General features: G+C 33.0%; 2 protein-coding genes across 2 annotated transcripts; both read right to left on the minus strand.

The window, feature by feature from the left end:
• Nucleotides 1-1,845: 1,845 nt before the first annotated feature.
• On the minus strand, nucleotides 1,846-4,955 carry LOC126727156 (F-box/FBD/LRR-repeat protein At5g56420-like). The gene is made up of 4 exons (XM_050432688.1): nucleotides 4,751-4,955; nucleotides 2,823-3,953; nucleotides 2,566-2,715; nucleotides 1,846-2,476 (listed from the first exon to the last, which is right to left on the minus strand). Exons 2-4 carry the CDS (start codon nucleotides 3,936-3,938, stop codon nucleotides 2,144-2,146), a joined length of 1,599 nt encoding a protein of 532 aa, XP_050288645.1. The 5' UTR covers nucleotides 3,939-3,953; nucleotides 4,751-4,955; the 3' UTR covers nucleotides 1,846-2,143.
• Nucleotides 4,956-8,247: 3,292 nt separating this feature from the next.
• Nucleotides 8,248-11,214, minus strand: LOC126727157 (F-box/FBD/LRR-repeat protein At5g56420-like). The gene is made up of 4 exons (XM_050432689.1): nucleotides 11,041-11,214; nucleotides 9,040-10,012; nucleotides 8,786-8,941; nucleotides 8,248-8,692 (listed from the first exon to the last, which is right to left on the minus strand). The coding sequence occupies exons 1-4, from the start codon at nucleotides 11,070-11,072 to the stop codon at nucleotides 8,408-8,410; spliced, it is 1,446 nt and encodes a 481-aa protein (XP_050288646.1). The 5' UTR covers nucleotides 11,073-11,214; the 3' UTR covers nucleotides 8,248-8,407.
• Nucleotides 11,215-12,833: the final 1,619 nt, after the last annotated feature.

Here is a 12,833-nt window from a genome sequence, read left to right on the forward strand (position 1 = left end):
ATTTTTACAAGTGCAATTGCCCCATATTCAGGGAGACCTATAGTGGCGTTTCTAAGCCCTATAGTGACGTTTTAGATCCCTATAGCGGCGTTTTCATGCAAATTTTTTAAAGGGTAATTGGCCCATATTCAGGGTGCCCTATAGTGGCGTTTTTAATCCCTATAGTGACGTTTTAAGACACTATAGCAGCGTTTTCCTGCAAAAATTTTTTAGCATGTGTAATAATGCTTTGTTCTAGGTGTCCTATAGTGGCGTTTCTAGGCCCTATAGCGACGTTTTAGAGCCCTATAGCTGCGTTTTCCTGCAAAATTTTTTTAGTCCCATACCATCTTGAAGGGGCCCTATAGTGGCGTTTTTAAGCCCTATAGTGGCGTTTTTAATCCCTATAGCAGCGTTTTGGAACTCGACTTCCCTGAAATCGAGTTCCATGCTTTTTTTTTTTTTTTTTTTTTTAATTTATTCGGTATAACTCGATTTTCTACGAATCGAGTATTTCATTGAAACTCGATTTTAAGGTAATCAAGTATCGAAACAGGGACATATCCTTATATTGTTTCGAAATAGGGGCATATTGCTTAATTTTTTAAAAATTAAGGACAAAAGGCTAGAATCTCTGTGTATTCTCTATTTATACATATAGGATTGGTTTCTCGCACAGAATTTTTTTAATGTTGTTTTTGTTTTGCGCCTCCATTTAAGGAAGGCAGTTGGAGGCTTGGAGCCAATAATTTCATGTTGCCGCGAAAGACTTTAAAATTTAAATACTTTCTTTTTCCCCTTTCTGTAGGTATCCGTATATGCAATATGGTGAATGGACCAATGGAGCATTAATTAAAATAAATAAATAGACACACACATATATATATATATATATATATATATATATAGGGAATATTAGAAATTTGAATAAAAAAGGAGATTAAGTACAAAGTAGGGGAAGCAATGGTGTTTTTTTTTTTTTTTTTGATAAATTAGGGGAATAAATGGTTTTGGTAGGGGAAAAAATGGAAAATTTTTTGTAGAAATTTTTAAGAGTTTGTTTAGAATGTGTTTATTTGCTTCAGTTTATTTGAGTTTTTAGCCTTTTTTTAGTATTATTCACAAGTTCCATTATACTTTTTAGTACTATTCATAGGTCTTATTGTACTATTCAACTAACTTTTAACTTTTTTTTTTTTCTCTACACTTTTAGCAAAAAATTTTCAGTTTCAACTAAATAAGTTGTTCCTAAACTATTACTAAATCATATAGTTTAGAGTGAGTTTTGTTGTTTAACTAGAATCTTTGGTATTTCCAATGAAAATATACAGGATTCAAATCTATATTCTCAACTAACAAATTATCACAAAAAGAAAACCATAGCTTGAAAAATTAAATATAATCATGATCTATGAAAGTGAAACTTTTTTTTGGCTGACTCTCCCTCTCTGACTCTAACGGTTGCTTTTCTATTTGGTAATTCGAAAGTAGTTTCTTAATCTTCTGCCAACATTCTAGTGTTACCAACCATCACTTTATTTATATCAAGAGTCCTGTTATGTGCCACAGAATGCAAAAATCTTGGTTTGACCTAGCATTGATATATGGACAGCAAAAGGGCATCGAGTTGATGCAGTACTTCTAGGTCAGAGTCTCACAAAAAGCCCTTACAGGCTTCCACAAAACTATCATAACCAAGTCAATTCTCTTTCTAACGCAAGTTAAGCTGCATGCAATAATTGTAAATGTCCTTTTCGCCTATAGGCTCCTCTACCCTTGTGATGGCACCAGAACCAGGATTTGATCTCCAGTGGCTTCACTAGCCAAAGGAACATTTTGAATAGAATTATTTAAACAGGTATTCAATTAAAAAAGTTACATGAATTTCATATGCAGATTAGTATTTGTATTTTACAAATGGCATGGAGTTCCAAAAGGCATGCTAATGCAAACATACAAAAAAAATAACATCAAGCACAAGTTAAGCTTGGAAAACTAAAACTAATTATCAATCCAGCAGAGAAGAAGAGAATTCCATAACTGTAATTTCTAGACCGTGTATGTGAAAGAGTAGATGCTAATTGCTAAACATGTCATTCAATTTTGTTATACCATGAAATAGTCAGCCATATTCTTATTTTAAAAGTTGAAACCAGCAGAAGGCTCATAAGAAGAACTCGAGGCGTTTCTTCTCTTTTGGTGGACAAGATATGGCTATAAGACAATTCAATGATGCTCTAGGAAAAGATAGTATTTTTTCATGAGCCTCCTGTTGCTTCTTTAAGCCATCAGCATCTTTTAATTCCCAGGGATTAAAGGAAATAATAATCTTCTCTAAGACTGTTGCACTTTTAAGCAAAATCCTAACTGCATGTAGCTCAATTTCTGATCCACAAAACATAGAGATTTCAATGGTCTTGAGGTGTGTCAAAAAACATCCAGGCACGGGATCCAAAGTCCAATCATATGTTCCAAAATAGCGGAACATGAATGACAACTACATGGATAACAAAGAACACAAATTTCAGTTGTAATAATAATAGTAAATAATGGTTAAAAAAGAAGTTTAGGTTCTAGCAGAGTTACCCCTTCAAACTTAAGGGAAGAAAGACAAGGAAACTTCTGGAGCATGGACAGCAGTAATTGACGACTGTAAAACAAGACCACCCAATCAAAATGTACGTGGGTCAAACTATTAAACACAGGCAGATGGGCTACTAACTCGTCATCGAGGGCCTAGCACAAATATCACAATGCACACATCAGGAATTCAGATGAACCTCTTAGGAACAAAAATAAAATCAGGGAAAAATATTTCATCTAATAAAAAAATAGCAACATACCTTGACTGCAAACTGATCTAGTTTTAGGCTCTTGGCGTTAGAGAGCCCCCTGAGAAGCTTAAATGCACGATAATCAATTTTCCTGTCACTATAGCATGCCATAAGGTCTGCTTCCAGTATTGAGGATGAGTCTTGAATATAACAATCAAGAAAAAATCCACCGAAGTAAGAAAAGTACTTCAGAGTAGTCCCAAACACTGCAAATTGACAACCACCTGAATCACTCTGATCATCTGTGTCATCACTTTGGTCATCCGAACTATGTTGATCATCTATGTCATCATTCTGATCATCTATGTTATCACTCTCATCATCTGAATCATCATTCTGGTCAACTGAATTATTCTCACCATCCATATCATCATCCGTAACATAATTGGGCGGAGGTTCTTTGTCTTCTATGTGCAATTTATGAATCCTGGGGCTAGAAATACAAACAGCCTTGACATTCTCCCAACTGCAAGAAATTAAATGCAACTCCTCCAAGATGGAGCAAACTTTAAAGAGCATTTGTGCAGAATGATCATCCGGAAATACAATGCGGATAAGTGTCAAGATCTTGAGACTTGAAAATGATACAAAAGAAGGAAGCTTGAGAGGATAATAAATATTGAGTTTTAACTCTTGTAATGATTCACAGGTAAATAGGCAACAAGGCAATATGAATGGTTCTCGAATTTTATAAAGGCGAATATTTAAAACTTGAACCTTATGCTTCACTACAGCAGATATCCACGTATTAATGCGAGACGAATCATTTAGCACATTGCATGTGAGTGAAAAGTTTGTTATGTTTGAGTAATCACGGAGCAAAAGAACTCTTTCCACAATATCCATGAAGTGTTTCCTCTTATATGGTGGCTCATCAGAATCAGAATAATGATTTGCCCCATCATGAAAATCAAGAACTGGAATTGACAACCATAGGTACGTCCACCTTTTTGATAGTATACTAGTTTTAGCAGCATCTTTTGTTGGAAGGAAGGACAGGATGTGTTGAGCAATTGTATCTGTCAGATTGCCTATTCTATTTTCACCTTCACCCACATCATGTTCTTTGCTAAGCTTTTGGTTCTTGGCGTTATGTATCGAAGAACTTGCATCCACACCCTCCATACTCTTTTAGTTTTCCTAAGACACGTTACACATTATCAAAATGCGAAAACAAAAATCCAATAGGAAGGAACACATGCATCCATTTGTATATGACATGCCTAAAATACAAAATACAAAGCGATAAGAGTACAATGAGGAAAACTCATTCAAATTTCAAATTATTACAAACATGAGATACTCCTTGCTCTTTATTTCATGTCATGTTCTTCGCTCGACAAATTACCAATTGTCCTAAAAGTTTAAGCTATTAGAAAATCATTAACTTAAACACTTAATAATAATTTTAACACTCCCCTACGGTGTGAGCCTAGACTTTCTCTTAATCCGTGAGGTCCTTTTAAATGTGAGTTAAAGTGGAGACAAGGTTCTCCCTAATACCATGAAAAATTACAGATTCTCCCAAGAAATAGTTAATTTAATCTTTATTCTAGCATCTCTGACCTTTTGTTTTTGTTTCCAAATTTTTGTCTAGGACACTTACACATTTTCTGATTCACTATGACATATAAAAATGCGAGAATAAGAAAATCGATAGACAGAGACACATGCTTCCATTTATACATGACAGACCAAAAATCAAAACAAAAGAATGACAAAGCAAGTCAGCAAGAAGAGGATATAAAGAGCACAAACACATTGCATAGTTTCACAAATATGACTAAAATCACATACCTATTAGCTAGTTTTTGTTGTTCACTAAAAACAACAAAGACAAACGACAAAAAATAGAGAACCCAGAAACCAAAAAGAGTAATTTAGGTAAAAGAATGTAACTTTCTACGTTTTAAAGAGAGAGAGAGAGAGAGGATTACCTCAGTATATGTCATATGATGGTGGCGCTGGTGAAGCGGCTGAGAGAGTAAGGGGAAATGAGTTACAGAGACTTTTAGGGTTCGATTGAGTGTGTATTTATATACATCAGAATGGTTTTTTCTCGACGATGACATTGCCGTCGCCAATGTTAATCTCTCTCAATCAACGACGAACTTTGTGTTCGCCTTTTTTTTTTTTTTTTTTTTTTTTTTTTTAAGGAAGGCACGAATGTAATAAACTCGGAGCCACAATTTCATGTTGCCCGCGAAAGACTCAAAAAACTGTAGATATTGTGCCTGTTCGAGGCTATTTTATTTTTAATTAGTATTATAATTTAGGCAAAAATTCAAAATTAACTATTTAACTTTCAGTCTTGTTTCATTTCAATCCTCTAATTTTCAGTTTTATCATTTCAATCCTCTAACTTTCAATTTTTTTCAATATAGTATTCTGTTAGAGCTCAGTTAGCTGCTGTAGTTAAGGGTGCTGAAACTATGCCATTTTGGTTATTTTTTATAAATTTTGGAATTAAAGGAAAATAAGAAAAACGATGTCGTTCCCCTTCCCCTGAAATCAAAACAAAGAACACGATGGTATGACACCCAAATCCCTAATTGTGTAAATTTGGGGATAATGGGTCGGTTTGAGAGAGAGAGAGAGACTGAGTTGAGAAAGAGACCAAGATGAAGATTGATTTGCAGAGATAGATAGATTGAGACCAAGATAGACCGAGAAGGTGATGAATTTCTTGATCAAGAAGGTTGTCATTTTTCCAAAGCCACCTCCTGCATTGCTTCCTTGGGAACATCTTGGACTTTTTCTTACCTTCAAAAACAGCAACATCTAAAGTCTTCTTGTTGAGAACTCTTCATCTTTATTTTGATTTCAGGGGAAGGGGAACGATGACGTCGTCGCCTTAAATGTTTTTTTTTTATTTTATAGATTTTTCTTATTTTCTTTTAATTCCGAAATTTATAAAAAAAAAAAAAAAAATAGCCAAAATGACATTGTTTTAGCACCCTTAACGACAGCAACTAACTGAGCTTTAACGGAATACTATATTGACAAAAATTAAAACTTAGAGGACTAAAACAACAAAACTGAAAGTTAGAAGATTGAAATGAAAAATGTTGAAAGTTGAAAGGTCAGTTTTGAATTTTTGCCTATAATTTTTCACTTATTCCAAAAGTATCATAAAGCTAGCTTTAAAAAATAACACTAAAATAACATTGAAATATGTTTATTATTTTTTTAATCTGATATACGACAGTTTTTTTTTTTTTTTAATTTTTTAATAGAATGTGGGATGGTTTTTTTTAGTCGTAGGTGGGGATCGTGAAGAGTTTTTATTTTTCAGTTTTTTGTTATTAATTTTTGTCGATTTTTTTTTTTTTTAAGAATAAGGATAAGTTAATTAAATTAAAGGTATTTTTGTAAGTCAAAAAGACATTAACTAACTTTCTGAATCCTCTTAATATATAAAGAAGAGATGATGATTGTTTTTTTGGTAAGAGGATTTAAATTTAAATACAATTTTTTTATAGGACAATTTTTTTTTTTTTTTGGGAAACAATAAAACGATGAGTCCCGCACTTGAATTTATTGTTGGCTAATGTTTTTTTAAAATGAGATTAAATTCTATAAGGATTTGGTGTAAAAATCAAGTTTTACCTATCTAATCCTAACATATCACATCATTATACTACATATTAAAGTATAAGTGCTTGTGGGGTGTGGGGGACAAGGGTCGGGGTTCAAGTCTCCAGGAGGGAGCTTTACACACATATATACTTAGATTAAGCTAGAGTAGAATTCTATCTTGTATAAAAAAAAAAAAAAAAAAAAAAAATTCTAATATCCATTTAAAAATCCAATTTAACTATGAGTTTATTGATTATGTGTAGTAGTATATATTGAGTTTTAAGTAAAAAACTGATGTGACAATTTCTTATTAAATGGTGTAAAACATGGGTTTTACACCCTATTCTTACTGAATTTGGACTCTTTTTAAATTAAGGATTTTGAAAACAGTGAAAAGGATGTTTTCAAAATACAGGAAAAAAAAAATTTAATGGCATAGCTTTAAATAAATTGAAAATAGTGGATTCCATAGATTTGCTCAAACTCTTCTGTCTCTTAAATTAAGAAACTTATCTTTATCACAAAAAGAATTCTCACATTTCAAATTTGAAACTTAGCATTATAAAAAATAAAATAAAAAGTACACTAGTTCTATTAGTGATTATCACACTTCAATTTTGAAACTTATCATTATCCAAAAAAAAAAAAAAAGAAGTAAAGAAGTAAATAGTAATCTATCTACACGTTACTTTCTATAGAACAACTTTTTTTATTAATAAAAAATTTAAAAGTAAAAGTGATTTCCCAAACATAATATTTTTTGTTTTTAGTATTTTTAAAATTGTTCTTAAAAGTAGAAGCTAAACATGTATAATGTAAAAATTATTCTATGAAAACTAGTTTCACATTCAATTTTTTGAAAATTATTTTTATATTGTTTTGAAAACAAAAATAAAAATCCTACTACCAAACAAGCCCTAAGTTTTATTATTTTTATTTTTGGGAGAAAATAACAAGTTATTTCTTTATTGATATTTAGAATAACATTCTTATGATATATGTATAAGTCTATATTTTTTTATAATTTAAAATAATTATATGAACATAATTTTTTATTATCACAAAAAAAAAAAAAATACAAAAGAGAAAAACTTTTTTGGGGAGGAAGAAATGGAATCTAAGCATATTTTTTTAATACGTGTCACATACAACATAATATTTTTAAATACATATACAATATAATATACATATTTTAGAATGTACGTAACAAATATTTTGTGTGTGTATATATATATATATATATATATATATATATAAGATATTCATTTTATTTTACTTTTTTTATTTTTATGATGTGGAACCTCATCAAGGCAAGACCTTTAAACCATCCTATGAGAGTAAACCACGGATATATGACATGACCCCACCTGCCAAAACTGTGTATCAAGTCATCTAACAAAACTCAGTAAGACTATTTTTTCATCTTCTCTTCTCTTGTGGACTTCCTTCTCAATTGAAAAAGTAGCATGTCACTATCCTATATTAGCCTCCGACAAGTCAGTTTTGCTAAAAGATCTCCCCAGGTGAAAACCAACCAATATTTACAAAAAGATTTAAGTTACAGCGGTCAACAACCCCAATGCTCAAGTGCAAAACTTTGAAACAATTGCCATTCATTAGTTTTTCAATTATTCAATCACATGGTTAAATCTTGTGAGGTGGTTGAATTTAGTTGGGGAACCTACCAGTGTGAAATTATCTCCTAGATGTAACAGGTCAGGAATCTGCATACTACATACCAAAAGGGAGGTTGAGGTTAAGGGAGCTTTCAAAGCATAAACTTTACAGCTTAGATAATTTGTATCAAACCTAATTCATCAACTACAGTCAAATAGCCAAAGGAAACGCAGAAAAATAGTTGAAAACAAACAACTCTGGAGCTATGATTGAAATTAGATGACGGAAGTCAAAACATGAAGCAAAAGATGTCCTGCCATAATTCTTACATGTTCTGGATAATGTTGGAAACAAACGCTCAGAAATGACCAAACTGTGGTTGGAATTTCAAGAAAGGCTCATGAAAATTCAATTGCACAAGTCCTTGATCGTCTAGATAGCATTAGTTGATCATGAACCTCCTTTTGCCGCCCTACACCTCCAGAGAACTTATCAAGTGAACAGGATATGACCAACCTCTCCAAAATTAGAGCACTTTCAAGCAAAAAGTTCACCACATGTAACTCTCCTTTAGTTCCACCGAACTCCCTAATTGTGATGGACTTGAGGTGTGTTGAGAAACAAGGAGAAACAGGATCCAACTTCCATTCACCTTCTTCACAAAATGGAGACAGGAAGATCCCCTGCACGGTCATCAATGAATACGGGGTTTAGACAATGAGTTGTAAAAATTTACTGATGCTTCCTAAAGGAATAGTTAGTTTTAACAACATTACCACGTTAAATTTGAGAGAATTCACACAAGGAAGCTTCTGAATTATGTTCCCCAGTGCTCCAGAAGCAAAATTCATTGGCTCCCCAATAAATTTAAGACAGGTCAAATTACAAAACACAGGCAGATGAGTTAACAATTCCTCTGCATAACTGAGACCCTACAAACAGTAACATACACCTTTGGTAAGAAAAATAATGAAAGGCCAACTGCAAAAATAAAGAAACTCACTCATTCAAACGGCAAGTGAAAACATACCTCAATAATGTAAGGAGTGATAGCGAGTTCTTTTACTAAAGAGAGCCCTCTGAGAAGTTTATGCACCCGGTAAGAAACTTCTCTCTGTCTGTTGCCCTTTTCTATAGAGTCTTTTCCACCCAAATAAATAACTGCTTTCATTAGAGATGAAGTTTTATAGAAGAAATATTCATTTCTCAATGCACCTCCATAGTAAAAGTATTTGAGACTTATTCCAAAAATCAAGAATTGACAATCATCCTGATCCAGACTGTCTACAGTTTCATATATGGCTAAGGTTTTAAGCATGGGAGCAGAAATACAAACAGATCTGACATTCCACCAACAGCATGCATCTAAAGTTAAATCCTCCAGGACTGGGACACCAGAGAAAAGCCGTTGCATTGAGCGGTCGTCCGGAAATATAGCAAACCTTATTTTCAAAGTCTTAAGACTTGAAAACCGGATGGAAGAAGGAACCTTGAGAAGAACAAACAACTCCAGATAGAAATATGTCAGTGATTCAGAAGTAAATAGGCAATGAGGCAGCACGATTGGTTCTTCAGAATTACACCTTGAATCTTCATCACTACCGAGGCCAATAGATAACACTTGAACTTTGTGCATTACTGCAGCCGAAATCCATGCATTAATGCGAGAGGCATCATTTAGCACATCACATGAAAGCACGAATAGAGTCAAATCTGAGGAGTCACGAAGCACAAGTACCCTTTCCACAAAATTCATGAATTGCACCCTCTTCTTCCTCTTATCTGGCCCATCCTCCACAAACACAAGATCAGTAATGGACATCCATAGGTACTGCCATCTTTTTGATAATGTACTTGTTTTAACAGCATCTTTTGTTTCAAGTAAGGTTAGAATGCGCTGAAGAATTGCATCAGGTAGATTGCTTATTCTATCTGTGTTCTGTTCATCATTTAGCTTCTGGTTTTTGGCTTTGCGTGCTAAAGGACTTACATTCATGGTTTCCCTAAATTACAAAATACATTGTCAAACATGGTAGTGGCATAGAAAAGAACTTGACTAAGATAATTATGAGAAATATAGAACTTAGAGCAAACAATATATAAACAGACATTTTGGTTAATTGGTTATACTTCTTTATTTACGGATTGGTTGTGAAGTAAACAAAGAACTGCTTTAGTAAGTAGAACTTATGCAGATATGATTGTCATACAATTTTAAATCAAATAGCCAAACCCAAATGAAGCTATATATTTAAGATTTCTTGAAACCCATAACCAAAGGTTTAAATACCATACTGTATCAACCGTACCGGCCAATAATATGGATATATTCTTAAACTTAATGATGCGTTAGATGAAGTTATTTTGTGGTTTCAAATGTGTGTATAACGGTAACCCCAAAATGTTATACCAAATAATAACCGGTATCAAAAAACTTTGTTCCCGTAATCAAACTGAAACCACCGTGGGTACAGTATTTATAACTTTGCCCGCAACTCTCATCTAAGCAATTTTTTCATATTAACAGCAACAATCTGACCTACTTGACCAAAGACAAAGAACAAAATAACTAACATTTCATACTTTAAACATTTTGCACCGGTTTTTCACAAAAAATTTCAACATTTCAAAGCTCCTATAAATTTAAAACTCAGAACCCATGTGGCTCATTGAATTCAAACATACATTTTCCTTCTTCTTTTCTTCTTTTCTCTTATTATTATTATTTTCTCCCCCCAAACTCAAATCAACCCTTCACAAAATGCAAACATTACAATCACCATCTTCTATGAACAAAGGGCTGTAGAAATCACTAATCAGGAGCACATAAAAAGATATGAGAAACATAAGGAGCATAGAAATATATAAAAATTTTAAAAAGGCTAGAACTTTGAAGGGCTGGCTATATAGAAATGCAGAAACAAAGCATTAAAAAACACACACACACACACACCCAACAATTTCATAACTAAGGCAAAGCTACTGGGTACCATTTGAGAAACTTTAAAGAAGAGAGAAAGCAAAAACCAACCCGATTGCACGGCGTCGCCGGACGATCTCCATAGTGGAGGCTCTGACTACCAGACTCTTTTATTCAGGTCCAGTCCAGGTGGGTTGGGATTTCTTTTTTATTAGGCACAGTTTGATACCCGCCTATACCCACTGTACGAATCTCAAACACAACCTCTACACCCACGTTTTCACAACCGAAGTGAAGGGGTTGATTGGTATATGTGATTTAACACGTTTTTAGCTTTTAAAGAACATTATATGTAATTTTATATATTATTTTTATTCATATGTATTTTTAAAAAGATTTAAACTGTTTTTTAAACACACATATCAAACGGGTCTAAAGTGTAGGAATTTTTATTTTTAAAACTAATTTTGCAAATATATATATTTTTTGATAAAAATTTTGCAAATATATTGATTATGTGACCAAAATTGAAATATATTAGTTCTAAACCTGTGCAATGTACAAAAAAATTATTAAATTATTAAATTTGAAATTTTAAAGAATATATATATATATATATACATACACTTTATTTACTACATGTAGCAATTATTCAAGATATTATTATTCAATCATAAAAAATAGCAATAAAATGATTAATAACCTACTATACTATTCAATAGACATTGCAAATAATATGTAATCAATTGAAAAATAATTTTTTTTTTTAATTTTCCGTAATTGCAGATAGTGGTGCAAGTTCCGCATTACAGTTTCTGCATGGTTAGAGGAAATTAATGCACTTTGACAAAGCCAACATAAATTCTATCCTTGTGTTTGTGGGGGGGAGGGGGGGGGGGTTGGGGTTGGGGTGGGTTGTTTGCAAATTGCAGTTCCTTTACTTGTAGTGGGTCTGAAAGATGAGCAAAAATTTCACATCAACATGCCTCTTTTTTCAGTCCATCCACGTGGTTAAGGACCATTCACTTCTTTAGTTCCTTATCTTTTAATCTGACCCTTCCTTTTCTTTTACACTTGGGGCGGTAAGTGAATCAAGCCGTTCATGAACAACTCGGGCTCAGCTTTGATAAAAAACTTGTTCATGTTTATTTGTTTATAAATATGCCAAGCGTGAACCTTAGTTTTAGGCTCGTTTGATAAACAAACCGAGCCTAAACAAAAAAAATTGTTAGTGAACAAGCAAGTGAACAATAGGGCTCGATATAAAACAAGCCGAGCTTAGGCTCATTTATAGCTTGATAAAAAGCTTGATATATGTTTGCCAAATAAACTCATTATTATGACATTACACATATCTTAATAATAACATAGTCCACATGAGATCACTTGCCTACCCATGAATTTTTCTTCTTGTTGGAGTGGGTGTGTTTCAAACACTAAGCCTTTACTTTGTGTCCCACATTGGTTAGGAGTTAACCAAGTTATAGGTTTATAAGCCATTATCCTCCTTAAGTGATAGCTTGAAATAATGGGCTAGGTGTTGGTCTTGGGCTTTTGATTTTTTCTCTTTCTTTCCTTCTAACCCATTCTTTGTTAAACTCGTTGGCGGTATTTAATGTGCTACTTGTTGGACATGCACATTGACCGTTGAAGCCCATCAATCAGCCCATGTGTCCTTTTTTTCTTTGGCTTATAAAACCATTATTCCACTTTTTTTTTTTTTTTCCAGTTTTTTCCCAGCTCTCACTGCCGCCTCTCTCCCTCTATTTTGCTCTATTTTTTCTGCTTATCTCCTCAAAAATTTTAGCTTAATTTTTTGGTTTTAAGGAAAGACAAATAAGGTTGTTTTTAGTTCTTCTTGTTTGAGTGTGTGTTTAATTTGAAGAAATCACTATTGTCTAATC

The sequence above is a fragment of the Quercus robur genome, chromosome 5 (assembly GCF_932294415.1).
Source record: "Quercus robur chromosome 5, dhQueRobu3.1, whole genome shotgun sequence".
Lineage (NCBI taxonomy): Eukaryota > Viridiplantae > Streptophyta > Magnoliopsida > Fagales > Fagaceae > Quercus > Quercus robur.